A 26088-nucleotide genomic window follows, 5' to 3' on the forward strand; every position below is an offset into this window, starting at 1 on the left:
TGTAATTCATAATATTTTATTAAAAAGAGATAAATAAAATATGTGGTGGATACAAACCTGCACTAAACTTTGTCATGGTTACAAAATACACATGAAGTAATTCCACAGAGCTTAAAAGTATTAAAAGAAGATATCATTATTCTCGCATCAATACAATAATTAAACATAAATAACTTCTAAAACTAAATGGAAATTATAAAAATAATGAGACTAATCATGATAGGTCTCGAGGCTGAGCGTGACGACGTCACTCACGAGGCAATCCGCAGGCTGGAAGAGGAAAAATAAAATTAAATCTTATAAAGGTAAAGGTTTGTAAGGATGGATGTTAGTTCTACTTTCATGCAAAAACTACTGAACGAATTAAGATGAAACTTTACGGTAATCTAACTCGAACGTAAGAACAACACATATACAACAATTTATGTAAAGATTTTGTATAATTTGGATAATAATATAACAATAAATTTAAGCGGGTAAAGCCGCGGTTAAGCCGCTAGTAGTACAAAAAATTTATTTTATATATTAGTAATGATGTATATGGACCCGCACGAACCTCAGAACAAATACCAACGAGAGCATCAGCACACCCGTAGAATTCCTCCTTGAGGGAGATCACGATGGTCTGCAGGGAGCCCTTCTTGGAGCGGATGAAGGACGCCACCTTGCCGATATTGGTGTTGTCTAATGCCGCGTCGATCTCGTCGAGGAGGAAGAATGGTGCGGGTTGGAAACTGGAAATTTAAGAAATTTTAAGTTTAAACTTAATTAAGGCATTATAAATTGTGACATTAATTTAATTTAATATATATTTCTGTATTATATTAAAAAATACACTTTTTTTAATAATAACAATGCATATAAAAGTACGCAAAAGACCGTGCAAAGTGGAGTAGGTTGATACTTACTTTTTTACGGCAGAATAATAGTGGGATTATTGACTAAGGAGTTTTGCACATATGGGTATGTGTAACATACCTGTGTATGGCGAAGAGCAGCGCGAGTGCGGCAACTGTCTTCTCTCCGCCGGAGAGGTTAGACATGGGCTGGAACCGCTTTCCGGGCGCCACGCAGTTGTAGTTGACGCCGTCCAGGTAGGGCTCCTCGGGGTTCTCGGGCCCTAGGAACGCCTGAGCCGACTGGTTCATGGCCAGCGCCTGCGGGCGGACGTACACGTACTATTATTTATTTATTCAATCTTAGAATTGCAAAAGAAAGATATACAAAAGGTTCTAAGGTTTTGTATTAACAATTAAATGCTAAAAAAACGAAATGCATCGAGTTTGCCTTACCAAATGTTAAAAAACATAATTTTAATGTAATAATTAAAGGAGAACTTCTTAATGTGTCGGAATCAGCTATTTTCTTAGGTGTAACTATAGATTCCAAACTCCAGTGGAACGCTCATCTGGAAGCACTTGCAGATAAACTCAGCTCTGCCGCGTTCGCAATTAAGAAAGTAAGACAAATGACGGACGTTGAACCTGCCCGACTAGTCTACTTTAGCTATTTCCATAGTATTTTTTCTTATGGAATGCTGCTATGGGGCAGTGCTTCAGATATCAATTCAATATTTATTCTCCAAAAAAGAGCCGTAAGATATATTTATAATCTAAGAGCTCGAGATTCTCTGCGAGATGTTTTCAAAGATGCAGGTATTATTACAGTTGCTTCCCAATTTCTATACTATAATATTCTCTTTGTCCGACAAAATATACATTATCATAGAAAAAATAGCGACAGTCATACGATAGAAACGAGAAATAAAGATAAGCTTGTTACACCAAGTTTTCGCCTCCAAAAAGTTAATAAATCCTTTATGGGTCTGAGTATAAGTGTATATAATAAAATTCCGCAGTGTATTCTTAATTTGCCACTACCAAAATTTAAAATATCTGTAAAAAAAATTCTAACAAGTAAAGCTTATTACATTGTTCAAGAATATGTCTATTGAATGTCAGGCAGGATAGCTGCCAGCTAATGTAATAGTAAAATATACCATTGACTTTAAAAAGAGCAACTGTTGAGTTTCTTGCCGGCTCTTCTCAGCAGAACTGCCTTCCGAACCGGTGGTAGCTTTTTGTTGACATGTACATTCGACGATTCAAAAGTGCTTATAAAGTTTATTTGAATAAAGAATATTTTGAATTTGAATTTGAATTGAATTGTTACCGTATCTAATATGCAGTTTTACTTATCTGTAATAACCCATAGCACACTTGCTATGGGTTATTATAGATAGCAACAGCATTGTTCTTTGATAGGCAGCCACATTTGTAAATAAAACTATAAAAGGCGGTACTTCGTTTATTTGAGGTAATTTGCTATATTGGGCTGGAGCAGTGAAGGCGAGTGTTTGTGCACTGTAAAAGGGCCCCTCAAGCCTGCATCTGTCGCAAGACCCAGGCACTGCTCTGAGCTCAACAGTATTAAATAAAAGACTGATGCGGCCTTGAGTGTGTGATGTAATTCTAAAGGCAACACAGGCAAATGAATTATTTCATATTTTCATTTTATCACTCTAGTAACAAGATAAAACCGTTTAAAAAAAAAAGAAGCGTGGCGCCGAGTTTTGCCTTTCGCCGTTTGCGATGGTGAATGCGTTATGGATTTCAGGATTATGAGAGTGGCATAGAGATAGGATACGGCTAAGATCATGCAAATAAACAAATGCAAACAAAGAAATGCTCCTTCCTTTCTAGCAATTTAATATAATTTCACAATTGTCTATAACTTACCTTATAAATAGCATCGATTTCGTTTGCGACATGTTCGAAACATGTCATGAATTTGTCGTGCCTCTCTTTCTTCACCTGCAAATTAACAAAATACATGTAATTTTACAGGAAGCGCAATATTGCTACTCAATAGGGTTTGGATCCAAATGTAAATGAAATTGATATAATTATTAATATTCTGTTATTTGATATCATATAAATGATAAATGATGACAAATCAAAAAAATGAGAGATATATTTTTATTGAAATGTTATTGTCTGTTTATAAAATCGGACTTATACGTACGAGTAGAGGGAAAATATACCTTTTCAAAGGCAAGCTTCGCCTTGTGTGCCCTCTTCCTAGCCGCTACAAAGGCTTCGTTAGTCGCGTTCACTTTCTCACGTACCTCGTTTAGTTTTTGCATTGCCTGTAATTGAAATGATTATATATATCACTTTAATACTTAAAATAAATATTTAAAAATAACTTTTATCAGTTTAGTGTGTCTGGTAGATCTATTTTTAATAATTAGTTAAAAAAATTAAAATTACAACACATTATTATAACAAGGTTTTTTATTAATTGCAATGAAAAATAAAACTAATTTTAATGATAAAATGTCTATTAACTGGTGCAATGTTAATCTGAACTTATTATAAGCCATATTTAATCATAGAAATATATAAGATAAAAACCGCCACGCTTCCCCTGTAATTGTTTTAAATCAGGGCCGTAATTTGGCGAAGCTCACTTCCGCGCTGTCTACTAGAGCTGTTACATACTTACCCGCATATTAGGAGCCTGTATCTTGTCAACGGTGTTCTGCAGTGAGTTGATGGCCTTTTGCAACTTGTCCGCTTTACGTTTGATTTCATCCGCCTCGTCTAAGTCTGTTAGCGCCTCGCTTAATGAACGGTAGTCTACGCGGAGCCTGGAATACAAGTTAATATATTAACAATAATATTTATTATGGTAATTTATTTAGAAATATGAGTTACCTAGAGTCCCTGAGATGCTGCTGGGTGCTGGAGAGACTGGAAGACTCGGTCTCACCCTCCGCAGTATCGTCTAAACTGCCCTCTAATAGCGGAATCATTATGTCATCAATCTGTAATACACACACAATATAATTATAGTAATAGTAATTATTAAAGTAAACCAGAAAGCTAATTAAGATCAGTCGTGCCGCAGGAGCACACATCCTCGACGAACGATGAACGAACGACGACGACGACAACGAAATTTCTAAACTCGCTAGGTTGTGGGTTCGACTCCCACTCGAGAAAATGAAAAGAAAAATATTTTCATTTTTCTCGCTCTAGTAACAAGGCAAAGCATCATAGTCCAAAAACATCTATTTCCGCCATTCAACGCCTTACAATGCTTCCAGAATTCGGCGGAAAGTGAGGAACAAAAGTGTGTTAATGGGAATGCAGTGTCTTAACACTAGGTTCCCAGGTTCCCTTTGCCGACCCTCCTATAAGCGGGATACACGGTGCAGCTATATCCCTATATTTTTTATTGGCGAACGCAATTTATAAAAATAAATATTACATAAGAGTGATTTAGTTCTTACATTAGTTTCCAATAAAAAGAAAAGTTCTTAGTATATTGACGTTTTCATATTGGTATTACGTTAAGAGTTTGAATAAACACTACACCTGCAAATGGCAGGGCAAGTGGAGCAAAAATTCTCAACATAATATTATTTATTTAATTCATGTGGTACCTTGCACTGTCTCAATATATTGTGTCTGTCGCTGCGTCGACTCTCGATGCGAGCTTCGATGCTGGAGATATGCTTCTGTATTGTCTGGATGTCTTTCTGTATATTCGCCACTTCCTTGCGAGCCTGAAACAACATTTGTAGTATTGTAAATAACATGTGAATATATATTTGTTATAAGTAAAATAAATAATATAAATAAATCACGCTGTATCCCGCACACAGCAGGGTATTCAGAGGGAACCTAGTGTTAAGACACTCCGTTCACCACTTTCTGCCGAATTCTGGAGACATTGCGTGTTGAGTGGCAGAACTCAACGCCGCGCTTTGGCTCGACACCAGAGCTAAGAAATGGGAATATAAACGTAAATATATATTTCACTTCCCCGAGTGGGGATCAAACCCACAACATTCGCGTTACAGTCACACCCTTGTGCCGCTGCGCCACGACGGCGCATTTATTATAATTATGCAGTTATAGCTCAATAAGTTATTTAAAACGATTGAAGTCATATAAATATCATATCTATAACCCGTACGTCTGTCTTTTGATTATTTATTTAAAGGACTGAGTTAGATAACATCATTCTCTATATTCCGTTTCCCAGACATTACGAGTCGAGTACGAAAATCCAACCACTACAACACGAAGCCAAGTCATGCTATACTCGTATATAATTATCAGTCTACATAGAGGGCCTTGTGGCGCAGTGGCACAACCGTATGACTAAAACCGATGTTGTGGACTCGATTTCCAGTCGGAGCAATGAATTACTTAATATTTTCATTTCCTCGCTCTGGTAACCAGGCAAAGCGCGACATTGAGTTCTACCACTCAATACGTCGTAATGCCTTGAGAACGGCGGTGCGTGGGGTTGCCTCTGCCTGCGGGCCTCAGCCTCTATATACGGAATATAACGTGATATATATTTATTTTTTAGCCTTACGTATATAATACATAATTCTCCGGCGATTTCTCGAGGCATGCATTGCATGTTGAGTTTCTTGCCGGCTCTTCTCAGCAGAAGGCAGCTTCCGAACCGGTGGTAGCTTTTTGTTGACATGTACATTCGACTATTCAAAAGTGCTTATAAAGTTTATTTGAATAAAGAATATTTTGAATTTGAATTTAAGAAAAAATAACAGTACATACAGCAGTCACACTCTCATCAGCGCGGTCCTGGCGGCCCCTGGCAGCAGCCCGCTCCGCCTTTAACGCGTCAGCTCGCCGCAGTTCCCGATCGATGTCCTGGCGCTGTTTGACTTCCGCTTGGCGGTTCACGTCCAGCTCGTCTTCGCCGTCTTGGACTGTACGCTCCCATCGGGTTACGTTTTCTATACAAGTACATATTTTAAAGTCATGAACAATAATATTTAAATTATATGATTATACGCCAGCCTCACAAGCATAATTTTAATAAGTTAAAGAAAAATTTAAAAAAGTATTTATGTTTCTTACCACAGTGACCACGTAAAATATTATATAATCAAAATGATAAACACAGTAACTCACTCTGTGTATCTCTGGACCTCTCAAACTCCAAGTTAGACGCAACTCGGTCTATTTGCGCCTCGAACTCCATACGCCGCTTGGCTCGCTCCTGCTGAGCGCGCAGCTCGCGTTCCTCGTACTGTCTGTATGGGGAAAATATATTGTCTTTATATATGTACCATTTATTAAAGTTATAATGATATATAATAAACGAAATAAACATAATAATTAAATATTAAAGTTTAATTAAAAACTATACATTGTTTATAACAACATTTTTATCAATTGCAAGATGTAATATATATTATGTCAGACACTTTCCACTTTCACTATAATGTCATCTCTATTACATCGTCATCACCGTTTGTTGTGCCATAATACATAGTTCATAAACCACAAGATATATGAACCCGCGATCCCTCACCGTATGTTAGCCACTCCGATATCTCTACAGAAACCACGGAACACGACATCCTCTACGTTGTTCATGTTCTCCTTCACCTCTTGTATCTTGGCGTCGCGGGCGCGGATAGTATGCTCGATCTCTTCAATTTGTGGCTGTAAATAAAATGCCGGTTATATATTTAAAATACCAAAATTGGTCTGCATATATTTCTAAGTAATTGCTTTTCTATAAATAATAATTAAAAAATGATACTTACACCAAACATTTCCATTTTGCGTTCCAATTCAGCAATCTCAGCATCGAGAGCTTTTATTTGTTTTAGCTGTAAAAGAATAAAGTATGTCATAAATTGCTTTATGTATTGTATTTGATTTATATGTGATTTATATAATTTTTGTATTTGTATTTTTATTTTTTTATTCGATTTCATATATTTCAACATATTATGTATATACTATAATGTTTTTTATGTACATTGAAGGATAGAATAGTTAAAGCAATTACCGTAGTGTCGCGGTCAGTGAGCGCGTACTTGAGGCGGGACTCGAGGCCTCGTATCTGCGAATCGACGGTGGTCAGTTCAGATTCTTTGCGGGATTTTTTCATGGACTCACGAAGCTCTTCTGTTAGTTTTTCCTGTAAATTTTATATATTCTTTATTGCACAAAACAAAATACAGAAATTTAAAGAAGAAAAATTTTGTTGACAAGGGTGGGCTTATTTCTAAAAGAAATCTCTTCCAGCCTACCAGTGGAAGTGGATATCTGTGAAACAGCGGGGAGAATATAGTGCATAACAGAAAAATATTATATTTGAATCTATAAATATATATATACCATAATATATATATAAACTACATATACATATATACACACACTACATATATATTCTATAAAAAGAAAAAAAATACATACATAAATATAAATATTTTATATATACACAAATATTATATTATTTTGAAGAGATAAATGACAAGAAAAATGAATTGTAATAATTTGAAACTCTGTCGGAATATATATTAATTGTTCCCAGTGGCAAGTAAATGCTTTTTTAATTGGGATTTAAAGGATTTTAGGGAAGGGCTTCTCTGGATAGGATTAGAGAGTTGGTTCCAAAGGGATGAGGCATATACGGAAAAGGACTTCTGCATGAATTTGGTGTTGCTCCTTGGTATATCAAGCGCCGGAACGATACACGACCGCCTAGAGCGTGAGGGAGAACGTTGAAGCGGGAGCGTAGGTATGTAGGAAAATTTTTGTAGTTAAGGAGTTTAAAAAGTAAGGTAAGGATGTGCATATCACGGCGAAGACGGATTGGGGGCCACTTAAGCTGAGCACGAAATTGAGAAACATGATCATACTTACGTAAGCCAAAAATAAAGCGTATGGCGAGATTTTGAAGACGTTCTAATTTGTTAAGTAGCTCCTCAGTAGCATCCAAATAGCAGACGTCAGCGTAGTCGAGTATTGGAAGAAGACATTGCGCAAGCATAACTTTGGTTTTGTGAGGAAGGAAGTATTGGAGACGCCTAAGAGAATGGAAAGAGAAATGCATGCGCCTGCTGATTGCAATGATATGCGGTGCCCAAGACATGTTGCAATCAATTATAAGTCCTAAATTCCTAACCTCGTTACAATAGGGAACCGTTACATCTGAGTAGCGTACCGCTGGCACAGTATCCCATTTAATTTTATGTCTTAATTTATTACTGCCTATGATGATACTCTGAGATTTTTTGGGGTTGATAGCTTCAGGCAATTCATTTAAATTACTATGGCGGTAAAGTTGCAAATCATCCGCATACAGATGGAAGGGAAAAGTAATGACTCTAGAAATATTGTTAATAAAGATAGAAAAGAGAAGAGGAGAAAGAACGCCGCCTTGAGGAACGGCAGCAGTAAGATCAAGCCAAGTTGATGTGATATCGTTAGCTTTAACACATTGCCTGCGGCCGAAGAGGTAAGAGCGAAACCAGCTTATAGCTGCAGATGAAATATTAACTGCTCGAAGTGTGCCAAGAAGTATATAGAAGTCAACAGAGCTGAAAGCGTTGCTGAAATCTAACAGAACCATAACAGTGAGCTTGGTGTTGTCCATAGCATACCGAACGTTCTCTGTTATATTCAACAAAGCTCCAAATGTGCTGTGAAAGGGACGGAAACCGGACTGGAATGGAGACAGTAGATTATTAGACGTCTGTGAACTTAGCAGAGCATTGTCCAGCAGATCAAAAAAAATGGAGTTCTCTTCGCATGCACCTGAGTTCTATAGTTCCTGATAGGTTTTATAAATAGTTCTGTCGTTTTTACTCCTGAAAAAGTTATGTAAAAAAATGATCTGCTAACTTCCCTTGGCAGATCATTTTTTGCAAATAAAAATCGGGGCGGGATCTGCACTCATAGGGATGAATAAAAATAGTTCCTGATAATTTTTAACAATAGTTCTGTTAATTTTACGAAGAAAAAAATTTTTAAACAGAAAAAAAGAACGTTCGTTTCGAAAATAGTTCGAAGGTAAAGTAATTTTTAAAATTAATAAAAGGATACTCAGACGCGATAACGCTTTATTTTACAATAGAATATAAGTAGTTCTACGATATTTAGCCTGAAAGAAAACCAGAACTCTGAAAAAACTGCCAGCAGAGCATAGTTGATTGTATGAAATATTGAAAAATGTCCATTTCAACTCTTCATATGTAAAAGTACTAAATAATTTATTTATGAATGTGCTCAGACACGGGAACTCTTAGATTTCTAACAGAATATGAGTTGTTCTATTATACAATGCCAATTATAAAACCGGAACTCCTGTAAAGGAGTAAAGTTGGTTATTGACTAAAGATTCAAGGACATGGGGGAAATGGGGCGGTATTCAGCGACATTGGAGGGATTAGAGGTTTTGGGTAATGGAATGACGTAGGCACTCTTCCATAGTGAAGGAAAGACATTACTTGTCAGTGAAAAGTTGATAATGTGGGTGACCACTGGTGCAATGCTTTCCAACACAGGAAAGATCATCTCAAGGCTGAGATTGTCAATTCCAAAGGCTTTGGTGGAAATGGAATGGATACACTTCTTGACGTCATCTTCCGACACAGCTTTAAAATTAAAAGGAATGGAGTCTGGTAGGTTGAGACGTGACAGCAGTGATAATGTTTCCGATTTTATAAGGGGACTTATATTACATGGTGGGGTTTTAAAAAAAGAATTGTGAGTGTGAAGGTCCACTGAGACTTGACGAGTTTCAGTGGTTTTGCCTACACCAAACGACTCCAAGAATCTCCAAATTTGTGCTTGACTGAGATTCTGAATGGTGTCATGGAAATAGCGACGCTTAGCATCCCTACACATTCTATTGCAGATGTTACGCAGTTTTTTATAGGTTGTAAGATTTTCTGGCGAAGGAGATTTTTTGTTTTTTAATTTGGCTCTGTCACGCTTAGCCATTGTATTCTTGATGACTTGTGTTAACCAGGGAGCAGGCGCATGCTTCATACGAACTGGCCTTACAGGGGCATGGATATTGTAAATGTTAATCAGTTCAGCAGTTACAAGATTGTACCATCGTGTCAATATTCGTAGATGACATAACGGAAGACCAATCGATGTTCCTCACATCCTCCCTTAGGCGTTCAATATCCATATGCTTAAAACTACGCTGAAAATGAATTTTGCCTCTAACCTTTGGAGGACGTAATTTATACGATAGAAAAATAAGATCGTGAAAGGAGAACGGAGCGGTCATTTGACGATCAAAAAGAGAAGGTCTACAATTAGGAAAGTAATGGGTAGGGCAAGACATAGGTAAAAGGTGTAAATTATAGGACTCGTTTAGTGCCTTTAGTAGATGAGTTCTACGATCATTTTTTAAAAGACACGTATTTAAATCACCCATGCAAATCATGTGTTCGTAGAGGGGTCGAAGGTTCTCAAGAATGCTGTCCAAAGTACAGAACTCCGACCAGTACTTTAGTATGACGCAAGGTCAACTCTAGAAAAAGACATTCTAGTGAGTCATCAGGATGAGGTGAAGAGCAAAAGACAACACTAGCGGGAATGTAGTCACGGAGGTAAATACCGACGCCACCACCACCCCTACTAGTGCGGTCATTGCGGTATAGCTGATAGCCAAGAAGAGAATAGGAAGCAGAGGAAAGTGATGGTTTCAGCCAGGTCTCGGATATAAGTATGCAGTCAACTACGCCAGAGCTAAAGGAAGCGAGAATGTCGGAATGGTGAGCCGGAACACTCTGCGCGTTAATATGCACCAGGGAGAGGGTTGAAGAACAATTATTGTCAAAAGTTTTCGACAGCTTATCATAAAGTGGCTCTGAATCAGGATCGTTATCACTATCCGCGCTATCATTAACACTAGAAGAAGAAGAAAAGTATTCATTTTTATTTAACATAATATAAATATCCAAATAAATAAATTAATTATAATAAGTATATTTATCTATATATATAAAAGGACTTGTCCTCACTGACTGAGGTAAGACGCACGCACAGCCAAAACCGCTGATGGTAGAAACGTGAAATATGGACAGATGTTTACTTTTGTAATCTGGACATCCACTAAGAAGGGATTTTGAAAATTTTTAACCCTAAAGGGGCGAAATAGGGGTTGAAAGTTTGTATGGATTTTTTTTTAAATCTGCACCGATTTTTATAAAATTCTAAATTCACTCTTAAAAATATTTAATTGAACACATATTTCACGGTTTTTTAGAATTTACCCCCTAAGGGTACCAATAAGGGGTTGAAAGTTCGTATGGAAAATTCTTTAAATCGCCACCGTTTTTTATAAAATTTTAAATTTAGACTCTTCAAAATATTTCATTGAACACGTGTTTCATGCGTTATTAGAATTCACCCCTAAATAAGCAAGCGAAGCTGTGCGCGCGTCCGCTAGTAATATATAAAATAAATATATAAAACACAATTTAATAAATATATATATAACGATACTATATAAAATTTACAATATAAATTACCTGTATAAGTCGAATTAAATGCAATTTTACACTACATTTAAAATTATAAGAAAAAATAATAATAATAGAATTACTAGAAAAAAGGCGTAACATAGAATGGAACGTACAACAAGACAAGACTGTGCATACGAACATATGACTTAGGTGACACATTTTAAAGCCGAATTGTAAACAAAATGTTATGTCACAGTTAGCCAACATCAAAATTAAAATACATTTTATAATTACCACAGCAAGAATAATAACATAAATATAAATGTACCCTACAATGGAAAAGTAATATAAAGTCTATATTGAGGTGTTAACCGGCTATATTAAAGTGATGTAAACAAAGGACTAAGTTGTCAGGGTTTCGTTACGGAGCCTTGTTCTATCAGTTGTTTAAGTTCGCGCTGTGAGGAGATCTTGATTTTAGATTTATTTGGTAGCAAAATAACAATCATGCCTTCCGCTGACCAGCATTTTTTAATACCAAAATGCTTACGGGCTGCAGTAAACACATCTTGGCGGCATTTAGTTAGGAATTCCGTCATAGTTATTTTAGTGCCTTTTAACTTAGTTTTCGCCCTCCATGCACTGGAACGAGCCTGGCAACTGGTGAATCTGAGAAGTACAGGCCGGGCAGAGTCTTTTTTAACACCCAGCCTGTGGCACGCCTCGATTTCAGTGGATTTAAAGTCAGACATTAAATCCACTGAAGTGGTTGGACAATACAGTGGAAACTGCCACAAGTTCAACCTGAGACTTTAATAAACCCAGGGGTTTCCACACCACGGATTTGAACGTGTTGAACTCAGCAGCCAAAGATTTTACTGTGGGATTAGAAGCTGCATATCCGGACTGTACTAAGTTTTTCTCAAACTCACCCATTCTGAATGAGAACATAGAGGACAGTTCTTCCATACCTTTCATAAGTTGCTCCACAGGAGTAGTCATTGTCATTGTATAAAGTGTAGAAAACAGTGAGTGAGTTTAGTTGTTATTGACTTAAACACAGGTAATTAAACTTTCACCACATATATGTACTTTTAAGAGCCTTTTTTTTGAAAAAAATACAGAGCTTTAAAAACACGTCTTTCAAGTTTATTGTCTACCCGCGAAAAAGAAAATAACAAAATTTCATCATTTCATTTCAAAACTATTAAATAATTTGAGTTGAGGTGATGACGCAGGGGTACGACTATAAACGCGTTCGATTCCCATTCGTTTAATGTAATATTTAACATTTTCATTTCCTCACTGTTGTAAGTAGGGCAAAGCGGGTCATTAAGTTGCGTCACGTCAGGGAATCTTAATAGGTAGCTTAACTCCAGTTTCCCTCTGCATACCTTATGCAGGGCTATGTCTGAAGCTAAAAAAAGTAATGGTTGTATGTTGGAGCTTTCATTAATATATTGAAAGCTTTTGTTTTAATAAACAGTATGCACAAAAAAAAATGTGCTGAAAATATAAGTCCCGTTTAGACTTTTTGATTTTCGTACAACGAAATTTGCTTTCTTGACGCATATCCTGCATTTCTGCAACTATTATTTCTAAATCAAGTGGCGGAGCGGAGTGGCTAACATAACTACAGTGAAAAGAGCATTTTTTTAAATGAGAATATTATTATTACCTTTTTAGCTTTCAACTGTGAGAGATGCTTTTCGTCCCAACGTTTAGCTTTACGCGCCAAGTCTAAAGACCCTCCGGAGATGATACCTGATTTCTGGTAAAATGTACCATCTAGTGCCAGCGCCTGCAAAATTAAATGTCATATCAATATTTTCTAGTTAATATAATTAAATAAGAAATTTAAATAAATATAAATACTATGTTAAGTCCGTATTACATATAAAATTTATAAGAAAAAACATAATATATATTCTTTATTGCACATGTAAGAAAATAGTAAAAAAACAGTTAAAAAGTTATGTTTACAATGGCGGGCTTATTCCCGAATTAATACTAATGACCCATGTAAATAGTTGTAGACAAAATTTTGTGTTTAAGAATGTGTCACCAGATGAAATTGTCAAAACTTTTAAAAGCCTCAATTTAAAAAAAACTGGTGACTTATGGGGCATGTCCGTTAAAGTTCTTAATTCAATTATACCTAATATTGCTCCTTACCTTGTTTTAATTTTTAACAATTGTGTAGAATCCGGTACTTTTCCTGACTTAATGAAATATAGCAAAATAGTGCCGCTTTACAAAAGTGGAAATAGATCTGAGCCTGGAAATTACAGACCGATCTCTGTTTTACCATCCTTAAGTAAAATATTTGAAAAAATAATGCTCAATCAGCTTACAATTTTTTTTAATATTAACAATTGTTTCCATAGTGAGCAATATGGTTTCACCAAAGGCAAGTCCACTACGGATGCGGGTGCTGCACTCCTAAAGCACATTTATGACGCATGGGAGAAGTCACAAAATGCTATTGGAGTGTTTTGTGATTTATCCAAAGCCTTTGATTGTGTAGACCATGAAACTCTGTTATTAAAACTATATCATTATGGTATACAGGGTACTGCCCTTGATCTTATTGCCTCATATCTAAACCGAAGAATCCAGAAGGTTAGTATAAATAATGTAAAATCATCTGGATCTCCTCTAAAGATGGGCGTTCCACAAGGATCTATTCTCGGTCCTCTTTTATTTCTTATTTATATTAACGATCTGCCTTTTTATGTGAAGAACCTATGTGATATTGTACTTTTCGCGGATGATACCTCTTTAATATTTAAGGTTGACCGAAATAAAATAAACTATGACGAAGTGAATAGTGCATTATCGCATATTCTTCGTTGGTTTGATGTTAATAATCTAATGTTAAATGCTAAAAAAACGAAATGCATCGAGTTTGCTTTACCAAATGTAAAAAAACATAATTTTAATCTAATAATTAAAGGAGAACCTCTTAATGTGTCGGAATCAGCTATTTTCTTAGGTGTTACTATAGATTCCAAACTCCAGTGGAACGCTCATCTGGAAGCACTTGCAGATAAACTCAGCTCTGCCGCGTTCGCAATTAAAAAAGTAAGACAAATGACGGACGTTGACACTGCCCGACTAGTCTACCATAGCTATTTCCATAGTATTTTATCTTATGGAATGCTGCTATGGGGCAGTGCTTCAGATATAAATTCAATATTTATCCTCCAAAAAAGAGCCGTAAGATATATTTATAAACTAAGAGCGCGAGATTCTCTGCGAAATATTTTCAAAGATGCAGGTATTATTAAAGTTGCTTCCCAATTTATATACTATAACATTCTCTTTGTCCGATAAAATATACATTGTCATAGTAAACATAGTGACAATCATATGATAGAAACGAGAAATAAAGATAAGCTTGTTACACCAAGTTTTCGCCTCCAGAAAGTTAATAAATCCTTTATGGGTCTGAGTATACGTGTATATAATAAAATTCCGCAGTGTATTCTTAGTTTGCCACTACAAAAATTTAAAATATCTGTAAAAAAAATTCTAACAAGTAAAGCGTATTACACTGTTCAAGAATATCTAGAGGATAAGCATGTATGAAATTAATGTCTATTGAATGTAATGCAGGATAGCTGCCAGCTAATGTAATAGATTGTACCATTGATTTTGAAAAAAGCAACTGTTGAGTTTCTTGCCGGCTCTTCTCAGCAGAACTGCCTTCCGAACCGGTGGTAGCTTTTTGTTTATATGTTTATTCGACGATTCAAAAGTGCTTATAATAATTGCCTATTTGAATAAAGAATATTTTGAATTGAATTTGAATTGAATTGAAAAAATCTCTTCCAGCCAACCTATGGAAATGGATGAGTGCCAAACAGCGGAATAACAACACAGTGCAATCAAAAAAAAATTAAAATATCTGAATACATACATATATACATATACTAGGCGCTCGCCTGCGGCTTCGCCTGCGTGAACTACATTATTATTAATTTCTGTCTCCATGAGTACCTACGTCCTATAAGTGACGTCCATGCAAAATTTGAGACTCCTAGCATTAGTAGTAACGAAGTTTCATACAAATTTTCAACCCCAAAAACAACCCCTTAGAAGTCGAATATTGCAAATTCCCGTCTTAGCGAACACCTACGTCCTATAAATAACTCCTATGCAAAATTTGAGATTCCTAGCACATGTAGTTTCTGAGATTTCGTGATGAGTGAGTGACCTTTCGATTTTATATATATAGATATATAATATAGAAACACTGATTAAAGCTATGTCATAATTTGACATAGCTTTCACTTTTGAGCAAATGTTTTTTAAGTTGGGATTTAAATGAATTTAGGAAATGGCTTTTCTGAATAGGATTTGGAAGTTGGTTCCAAAGGGATGCGGCATATACAGTAAAGGATTTTTGAAGGAATTTGGTATTGCTCTCCGGTACGTCCAACATCGGAATGACATACGAACGCCTAGAGCGTAAGGGACAGGGAAGCACATTAAAGCGGGAGCGCAGGTAAACAGGAGGAATATAAGGATGTGCATATCATGTCGAAGGCGAATTGGGAGCCGATTAAGCTGAGCTCGAAATTGGGAGACATGGTCATACTTGGTCATATGCAAGCCGTAAACAAAGCGTATGGCCAGATTTTGAAGACGCTCTAATTTGTTAAGTAGCTCCTCGGTCACATCCAAATAGCAAACATCGTTTAACAACATATTAGTAGTGATTCTATTTTGAGTGTGACTGCAGTAGGTTCCTTATTTGACATATACTATATTATTTGACATATACATTTTAATATTCTAACTCTTATAATTTTTTACTCAGTAGTTCAGTTTAAAGTTTCTTCTTTTTTATTGAATAAATTAAAGTAGTTTATTTAATAGTTAATTTTTTTTATTAAACAGTTTTCATTACTTCTATTAAAAAATCTATCAGTAATATTATATTAGCATTATCAACTTACATCGTATCTACTATTCTTAGTGCGATCCAGGTCGTAGGCCACCCTGGACGCATCCTCTGGCGTCTCGCAGACCAGCGCGTTGTTGGTGACGAAAAGCACCGCGCGGTGTATGGCGGGCGGCTCGAAGCGGAGCACGTCGAACAGGAGCTTCACGTTTTTGGGCTCTTTTATGTCTCTATCAATGAATTTCACCAATAATAAATAGTCTAAAGTGTAGGTTAACTGGGAAATTGGACAATTACGTCATTTTTCTAAATCACATGCACCATTAATTACTAAAGTATATTTTTGTAGGCAGAAAACTTTTTTAAAAATAATTGACTAATTTAAATACATTATTTGTTAACATCATAAATAATATAAATACAGTAGGAACCCATTTTATTGGACTAATTGCTGTGCTTAAGTTGAGTCAAATAAGTTTTATTCTCACCTTAACCTCTCCCTCAATGGTTTAGCCTGTATGTAGTCCAACGGCAGGAATGTCTCAGGCTCCAGCATCCTCTCCTTTAGCACCTGGATGCATCTCCTGGCGGTCTTCTCCGTGTCCACTACGATGGCCTCCATGTACTTGCCGAGGACTTTGGTGATGGCCACGTTGTAGCGTTTGTGTGTTGGTTGACACATGTTGATCATACGGTCGTACTAGAAGAGATACCGAGAGAATAAGCGCAATAACGGAATAATTATAATATATTGCAAATATTGTATCGAACACAAAATAACCGCCAAAATAGCACAAAACCTACATACATTATAGGTTGAAACCTAGTTGTTCCCAGTTCTTCTTTTTAATAATATGTATGTTATAAAAAGTATATTTTAATTACTCTATGCGGCTTTCCTTCATAGTGACCGGTAAGAAACACTTCGATCGTCGACCTCGCCACTCGGCTCGCAGCCGCGACGCGCAATCGACCACACGCACAATATTGTACCGTGACTGCTGACTTTACCTTGTTACTTTTTCATTTAATTCTATTAAGTAATTTGAGGTGAGGTGATGTTGCAGGTTTACAAGTAACTAAACGAGTTCGATTCCCACTAGGTTAATGTAGTATTTAATATTTTTATTTCCTCGCTGTTGTAAATAGTAATAAATGTTTCAAATAATTTGTTGTATGTACAAAAATACTTGGTTGGACTTCCATTTGCGCGCCTCAACACAATTCTTGATTGATCGCTTATTTTAAAGCCCACAATTTACCCATATTAAAAAAAAAGTAAAATATTAATATTATGTAATAAAAGAAATCTACATACCACTCCGGGTATCTCTCTCTTGAAACTCTCCACTATCTCCTGTTTCTTGCGTCTCCGCGCCTCTTCGTGCTTATCGACGCGAGCATCCCCCAACTGGGAGGCTACTTCTTCTAAGGCGGTTTGGAGCGCCGCTGCTTTACCACGGCAAGAACCAACGTCAGCCTAAAAATTGTAAAATAATATATTTATGATTTATAGGATTTACAAGTGAAGTGAAAGTGAAGTGGAAAAGTGCTATAACTTTTTTCAAGCTAGACTGTAAAAATTTTAATATTTTTAATATGGTACAATTTTGCTTTCATTTACGTTTTAATAACTATAAATATTAAAATATTTTTTTTCATACTTATAAATATCATAATCTACAGGGACAGAAATTTAATAATAAACTAATAATTTGTTTATAACAACAATATTTTACATGCTGATTTACAATCCATCTTTAATTTGCTTGGACGGTCTTGGAAGATTTTTCAGAATTATTACTTAGATAGAAATTGGGATCAAAAACAACCACTGTTGAATAAAAGTTTTGTAACCTGCAGTTCAGCTCTCAATCGTCTCTGCTCCTCAAGAGCTTGTTCTGAACTTTTGATATGTTCGTTGAGTTTCTCCACGCGTTTCATTGCCTCATTTCGCTCATGCCCCTGTGATCATTACAAATAGAAAATAAATATTTATTCATTTTAACACAATAAAATAACACATTTTAGTAAAGTAATTACTTGTGAAGGTTTCAGTTAATAAAAAGAAACCATAAAATTAAATATTTTGCTAACTTATATCATCTTGCAGTGTAAGCAGAGAGACATTAGACATGTTCATCTACTTGTAGTTGCTAGTTTAGCCCCTTACCTTCTGGCGATGCTTGTTCTCCAGCTCGCCCTTGCGCCTCATCTCGTTGTCGAGACGGTCCTGGTCGGCCTTTTGCTCGCGGTTGACGGAGTCCAGCTCCTGCAGGTAACGCGCCGCCTGCCGCGATGCCTCCATCTTCAACTCCTCGTATTCGCGGATCTACAAACAATATGAGATTTGTATTATAAAAAGAATTTAAAAATTTACATGATGACATTATTGCCCAGTGGAAAGCCACTTGTTTTATCTTTGAAAATGCAATTCTCATTCTTTTCCTTTCTTTGGTAATACAATGCGCGTCGTTGAGTTTCGTCACGCAATGTCTTGAATTTGAACGGAAAGTAGAGAAAATAGTGTCCTTATACGAGTATCTTTTTGCTTACCCTGCTATAAACAGAGAAGATAAGATAAAAAGTCTTTATTGCACATTTACAAGTATTACAATGATTATTTTTAAGGACATAAAATACAAAAAGGCGGCCTTATCACTAAAAGTGATCTCTTCCAGGCAACCAATCCAAGGATAGGATACATCTAAAAGTGAGGGCAAACTGTGGTGCAAAGCTTGAGTAAACTTAATAAATATAAAAACTGTACATACAATACATAATACATACAGAATACCGATTTAAACTAAAAAAAAGTTTTTTCAATGGATTATATAGTAAAATACTAAAGTATGTTAGAGGCCGTCATGGCGCAGCGGCACAAAGGTGTAACTGTAACGCGACGGCTGTGGGTTCGATCCCAAGGAGGATACTCAAGGAAGTGAAATAGTTATTTATGTTTATATTTCCATTTCTTCGCTCTGGTGTCGAGGCAAAGCGCGCCTACTCTGCTGTGTGCGGGATACAGCGGAAACTGATTTACTAAAATATTACCTGTGCCTCCTCAAGGTGAACATCAGCGCGGGAGTGACTGGTGCCAAGTATAGAGGCCTCCCATACCGCTTTCTGCTCCTCGATCTGACGCAACTCCTCCTCTAGCTTACTGTTAATATGTACAAAATACTAATTTTGTTTTGAATGGACTTTTTATAATATTATAATATAATTCCTTTCTAAAATTTCGAATTAATTTTTTTTTACGGATCAGGTAGTAGTACCTGATATCAGCCTGGTGTGCCTCATGCGCTTTACGCGCCTGCTCCAGCGTTTTAACTGCGCTTTCAAGCTTTTTCTGCGTGTGGGTGACGCGCTCCTTTGCCTTGATAAATGTAGGACGTTTTTTGGATATTTCTGCTTCCTGTATGAGGACAGAGTAATAATTAACTATAATGAAGTTCACGTAATATTTTATAATAAAAAAAAGAAACCATCCATGTCATCTGACCACTAAGCCATACATTCTCAAAGTCAAAGTCAAAGTCAAAATATCTTTATTCCATAAAAATGCTTAACATTTACTTGGACATGTCATAAAGTAAAAAAAAAAATACAAAACAAAATAACCAAAAAAAAATTTGCAATTTTGACTTGAAAAAAGCCCGTTCAAATGGTTGAGCTCATGAGAAGATACAGGCAAAGAAACTCATGGCCACTCTTTTTAAATGCCAACATTTGTTACAAATTACAATTAACAATTTTAACTTAGAAATAGAGCAACTCATTTCCAAACATCTTTATCGCGAACATAATCTTTAACAGAGTAATATGCTTTTTGGCAGAGCCTGTGCTTTACCACTTTTTTAAATTTGTTCAGTGATAAATTAACCAAGTCGTTTGGAAGTTTGTTATAAAAGTGTATACTTTGACCTACGAATGAGGGAGACACTTTATGGAGCCTAGAGAAGGGCACAGCAAGCTTATTTTTATTTCTTAAATTGTGTTGATGGAGGTCACTGTTTTTATTAAATTTATTAATATTTTTATGCAAATATACTAAGTTGTCGTAAATATATTGGGAGTGTAATGTGAGGATGTTAAAGTCTTTGAATTTATTCCTTAGTGACTGCCGTGGACCCATTTTATAGACTACTCGGACAGCCCGTTTTTGGAGCACAAAAATGGTATCTATGTCAGCGGCACTGCCCCAAAGTAATAGGCCGTAAGACATAATGCTATGAAAATAGCTGTAGTATACTAAATGCGCGGTGTCAACATCGGTCAGTTGACGAATCTTACGTCAGTTGACAGCATACGCTGCCGAACTAAGTCTACCAGATAAAGTTTCTATATGCGGACCCCATTGTAACTTAGCATCTAATGTTATACCTAAGAAAACAGTTTCATTAACTACTTTAAGTTCCTCATTGTTCATCAAAACCCTGGTTTCCGCTTGTTGCACATTCTTTGTAAAGAATCTGATACATTTAGTTTTACTACTATTTAAAAGCAAGTTATTGGCACTAAACCAGTGTAATATCCTAGAAAGAGCATTGTTTACATCGTCAATTTCCAATTGCCGTCTATTAACCTTAAAAACTAAAGATGTATCATCTGCAAACAACACTATTTCACAGATATCTCTCATAAGGTGAGGTAAGTCATTAATGTACAAAAGGAACAAAAACGGACCCAGAATAATAGAGTTTCCCGTTGACATTTACTTTTTGAATCCTATTACGTAAATAAGAAGTGAGAAGATCCAAAGCAATGCCTCTTATACCATAGTGGTGTAGCTTCCTGATAAGAGTTTTATGCTGCACACAATCAAATGCTTTGGACAAGTCACAAAACACCCCAAAGGCATCACGTGACTCCTCCCAAGCCGCGAATACACTCTCTAATAATTTGACCCCAGCATCAGATGTTGACCTTCCACGAGTGAAACCAAATTGACCTGTGTGCAGTAATTTATTTTTATTAAAATAAGTAAGAAGCTGACTGAGTATCAGCAAATGTTACTAAACGTAGGTAGTACTGAAATCGGTCTGAAATTTGTAGGGTCTTGCGTACTACCTGATTTAAACAATTTAGTTATTTTACTCTATATTTCATCAAATCAGGAAACACTCCACAATCAACACATCTATTAAAAATTGTAACTAAATCAGGAATCAAAATATCAATTAAAGAATTTATAATATTAACTGAGACACCCCACAAGTCGGCTGTCTTTTTCATACTAATTGATTTGAAAGCTACACTAATGTCTGAATAATTTACATGACGGAAAACGAAACCATTATAAAATTCGGGAACATTGTCTTTAGTTGACGGTTCTGCAATAGTGGTAGAAGAACCTAAATCGTTTGTTAGACTGACTGGGAAAGTAGAGAAAAACTTTTCAAATGCAATGGCCACTTCCAAATCGGAATCAACAATGTGACCGTCAATACTAAGTTTAAAATTAGAATCTTTCACCCTAGTTCTCCCAGTCTCGGCATTAACAACCTTCCAAGTGGCTTCAATTTTATTATTACTATTTCTGATTTTTGTTTTAATAAATGAAGATTTTGCAATTTTGCATACACTTTTGAAAATGTTAGAGTAAGATTTTAAGTACTCTTTAAACTCTTCACCACTATTAAACTGTTTTTCATAATATAACATATACAGCATCTCCCTACTCTTATAAATACCTGCTGTGGCCCAGTCACCAAAGATAGGACTATCGGTAATTGTAATCTCTTTGGGAGTAAATATTGAATGAAATTTATTAATAAAAGAGTAAAAAAAAGAATTGTACAAAGAATTGGGAGGTAAAGTTATATCTAAAACTAGTAAATTAGTTAGTAAACTAACTTTCATACGTTCCAAACGACTAGCTGTGACAGGTACAAAAGCAATTTTTCTCTTAGCCACCTGTTTTTTCTTACTAGAGAATTCTACTAGCTGACCAGAGTGGTCAGAATCCAATTTATTAATAATGCTTTTGTAGCATGGAATAATGTCAGTAAATATGTTATCTATACAAGTACTAGTCGTAGGAGTTATTCTGGTTGGCTCCATAAATAAATTAAGTAAATTGTGTGACTTAAAAAGACTTAATAAATTTATGGTGGGACTTAAACTTTCCAAAAGATTAACATTAAAGTCCCCACACACTAACAAAGGCTTACCCGACTTGGTAAGTTTGCTTAAGGCCTCATCCATTACTTCTAAAAATAATTTTAAATTAGCGGAGGGAGGTCTGTATACACATATAACAAAGAATTGCTCTAGTTGAACACACGCTAATTCGATAGAACATTCTACAGAAAGGGACTCAATATCTTTCCGTTCCTTGAACTTAAGGTTCTTGTTTAATATAATAAGCGACCCCCCGTGTATTGTGTTGATTCTGCAGAATGAGCTTCCTACCCGGTGGTTTCTGAAATTAAACATGAGCTGATTCACCTTTAACCAATGTTCAGTAATACACATAATACTAATTTCCTCCGAGTTCATGCATAATTCCAGCTCTAGCTGCTTGCCCCCCGTCAAGCAACGGATGTTCTGATGAACTAGTCTAATAGACTTAACATTTTTATTATTATTATTGCACGGATATTGTGATGATGTGCAGTGTGCGTTATCATTGTTATTTAATTGTAAAGCTAGCTGGATCAAAGGGATATTTAATAATAAATTAGAGCTAGAGGTTGCTACCTCTGTTGTCTGAGAAATTAATTTAAATGTTGAGAAATGTCAACAGAGTGTAAATTATTAGACATAATGTCAGAATAAATTGGAATGTCAGTCTGCTTAATAGAAGCAGTTGAAGTAGTAGCCAAGTTCTTGGCTGATAAGTCAAAATAATAGGATAGCACAGAAGCTATCTGTCACTTAAACCTATGACCAAAATAATATTTACTTTGAGTCAAAAATAAAGTTTTACTAACTATTTTGTTAGTGTCAATTAAATGAAATTTGTCATTATATGTGCAGAGTAGAGTTTAGCTTAAATCTGTAATTATTTTCCGCTTCTGGCTGATTTTTACAATAAGGAAATGTAAACAAAATTATTTTACTTATATCTAAGTTTAATAATGACTCACAATAGTCATTTAACTGTTTTTTGTTTAAATTTCCCCTATTACTTGATAATATAACAAGTTTGTCACACTTATTAAATTTATAACTTAAACTTCTCTGCATGAGAACTTCAAAGGATGCTGACGGATAACAAAAACTAACAGCTGACTGTCGCGGTAAACAAGAATTCAAAATTGAACCCATATTCCTTCCAATATCATCACTAAATAAAACTGTTTTGTGCATTAACTAATGAACTAGGTTCATGAATTGATGCACCAAATGACTGCTGTAAACTGCTCAAAAAAATATTTTTATTTCCTAAATATGGAATCTATTTCTTGTGTATGTTACACAAGATAGAAGCCAATGGTGGCGCAGGGGCACAAGTATGTGACTGTAATTGCAACAGATTGTTCCGACTCGAGGAAATGTAATATTTAATATAATCATATGTTAGCTCTGGTGTTGAGTTAAGCCACTTAAGACGTGAAAAGCTGAAGAAAAAAAAAGATTTACAGAGATGCTATTAATATATGTAATTAAATTACAATGCAATTCCAATCTACTTACAACTTCCCTAATATCCTGTTCAATCTTAGCAAGCTCCCGCTGCACAGTACCAGCCTCCTTCTTTTTTTCCTTTAGACTATCTTCCGCTTTCTGCCTTTTCTTCTCAACTTTGGTGAGTTCTGATTGTTTATGTTGAAGTTCCTCTTCCGATGATTGAATGTCATTCTCATTGTGGTATAGGTGGAAGAGCTGGAGCTCTACCTTTTGTTGTTGCTATAGATGTATATGAAATATTTAAATTATAAAATATTACAATTGTGAAACAGAACTTAATGCTGCACACAAAAGAGAGGACATCAAAATTGTTTAAAAATAACATTACTATATTAAACAATAAACATTGAGCCCATTTCATAGTGTTGAAATCCATCTACTTTGGTTGGTTTAACTTGTTTTTGAAACTATGCTACACTACATATATTGCAACTACCCTCAATAACAAAACAAAATATACAAACACAAATATTGCATAGCTCACTGCTTTATGTATAACCTCATTTGTTATATAATTTTTTGTTAAGTAAATTTTGCTTTTGTTTAAAAAAAATCATATTTAGAAATTGTCTATTAAATTGTATAAAAAATATATATTTCATTTTGAAATAAAGTATATTAATATAATAAATTTTATATATTTTTTTTTATTATTGACCGTAACATACCAGCTCTTCTTTCAATCGAGTATATTTTTCAGCTTCTTCTTTTTCAAATTTTGCCTCTTTCCGCTCAGCAGCTACACCCTTCTTCTTTTGATATGAGAACTGAGCCTCTTCATCAGCACGGTTCACTTCTGCACGACATGCTTCATATTGTTCTTTAAGTACTCCAGATCTTTTTGATAAAAATCATTTTACTTACACAGGCAAAAAGGTGCAAAGGATATACATAAGTAAGACTCATAAGACTATATTAGCAAACATATTTGTTGTCATGTGACAGTTGTAGATTTAATTCCCACTTAGGATCAAGACAAGGCATGGCTTTGACTTCTTGACTAGTAATCAACATGCACTGTATCAATGGGATGAGGAACAGAGTGTCAGAACACCAGATACCTTCTACCTACCCTGCTATATGTGGGATATGGTGTGAAGTTAAAATAACTTTTACACAAGTAAACTTACAAGGTGATAAATAATGTAGTCAACTCAACACATACAATAATGACCTACCCACTAATCTCTTCAAAAAGTGCAGTTCTTTCTTTAGGGTTTTTCATGGCAATGCTCTCAACAGCACCTTGGAATACCAAGAAATTTTTAGCCTTTACATTGATCCCCAATTTTTCCAATTCCGACAGATATTGGCCTATTGAGACTGACTGTAATATAAGAATAAAAAAATTATATGGGTACAAATAACAACAAACAACAAAATTGAAATTGATCGAAATGTAACTTGTAACTTACATGGCCATCAATTTTATGATCAGAAGACTGCCCAATAACTGATCTCTGAAACTGTTTTTCTGTCATATCTTCCAAAATAAATGTAGCTGTTACAGAGGCACTAGACAGAAATTATAATAATTAGATAAAGCATGACAACTATTATAACAAATAGATAACAAATTTAAGTTGTACCTTCTGGAGATTGGTTTGTTAATAGATGCACCATGTATAAGATCACTAAGTCGTTTAACACGTAGCAGTGATGTTTTCTCGCCCATCACAAAACTCACGGCGTCCATGAAATTAGATTTTCCTAAAAATAATAATGTATCAGTAACATTGAATTATAAATATGATATAAGGCGAAAACATTTACGAACCTGATCCATTAGGTCCCACAACGGCGGTGAAAGATTTCAGAGGGCCTATGCGGTGGTGGCCACTATAGGACTTAAAGTTTTCCATATCAATATACTTTAGAAAAGCAGGCATTTTGTTAGAATTCTTTATTATCTTATTAATTAAAAGATATTTTAATAAAACAAATCACAAATATTTATGGCGTCTTCGCGCGAAATATTTTTCGTCAACAATACGAGGCAGTGTTGCCAACCTCAGGAAAGCAAAAAACAGCATATGGAACTTAAAAAACACTAAAATACAACAACTCATTAAAAATAATACAAATACTTTTACATTTATAGAGAAAATAAAGTTAAAATGTAAATATCTAACCAACATATTATAAATTTTATTAAAATAATTAATTTTATCAACATTTACAATTTCGCCGCTTTCGACGTAGACGTAGTCATTTTTTAGTTACGTATATAATAAATAAATATTAATTCGACCGACTTTTCAAGAAATCA

At 35.3% G+C, this 26088-nt stretch overlaps 1 protein-coding gene across 1 annotated transcript; it reads right to left on the reverse strand.

Moving 5' to 3' along the window:
• SMC1 (structural maintenance of chromosomes 1) lies at positions 1-25825 on the reverse strand. The gene is made up of 27 exons (XM_085195371.1): positions 25597-25825; positions 25409-25529; positions 25235-25334; positions 24998-25146; positions 24488-24656; positions 23826-24038; positions 19460-19599; positions 19236-19344; positions 18355-18513; positions 18039-18146; positions 17500-17661; positions 16670-16881; positions 16237-16411; positions 12951-13073; positions 6850-6981; positions 6602-6667; positions 6364-6497; positions 5961-6082; positions 5601-5782; positions 4451-4573; positions 3720-3829; positions 3508-3652; positions 3044-3148; positions 2739-2813; positions 979-1157; positions 557-734; positions 1-270 (listed from the first exon to the last, which is right to left on the reverse strand). The coding sequence occupies exons 1-27, from the start codon at positions 25706-25708 to the stop codon at positions 211-213; spliced, it is 3663 nt and encodes a 1220-aa protein (XP_085051497.1). The 5' UTR covers positions 25709-25825; the 3' UTR covers positions 1-210.
• Positions 25826-26088: the final 263 nt, after the last annotated feature.

Source organism: Heliconius melpomene, chromosome 12 (assembly GCF_056956725.1).
Source record: "Heliconius melpomene rosina isolate 202511_hmr_F chromosome 12, ASM5695672v1, whole genome shotgun sequence".
Classification (NCBI taxonomy): Eukaryota; Metazoa; Arthropoda; class Insecta; order Lepidoptera; family Nymphalidae; genus Heliconius; species Heliconius melpomene.

Excerpts from the sequence above, each read along its gene's own strand:
- SMC1 (XM_085195371.1), bottom strand. The coding sequence starts at position 25,708 with ATGCCTGCTTTTCTAAAGTATATTGATATGGAAAACTTTAAGTCCTAT. Across the intron at positions 18,514-19,235 it reads TTCACCTTGAGGAGGCACAG|ATCCGCGAATACGAGGAGTT; the intron begins GTAATATTTTAG and ends TATTGTTTGTAG. Across the intron at positions 271-556 it reads TCGTTGGTATTTGTTCTGAG|CCTGCGGATTGCCTCGTGAG; the intron begins GTTCGTGCGGGT and ends TTCCTCTTCCAG.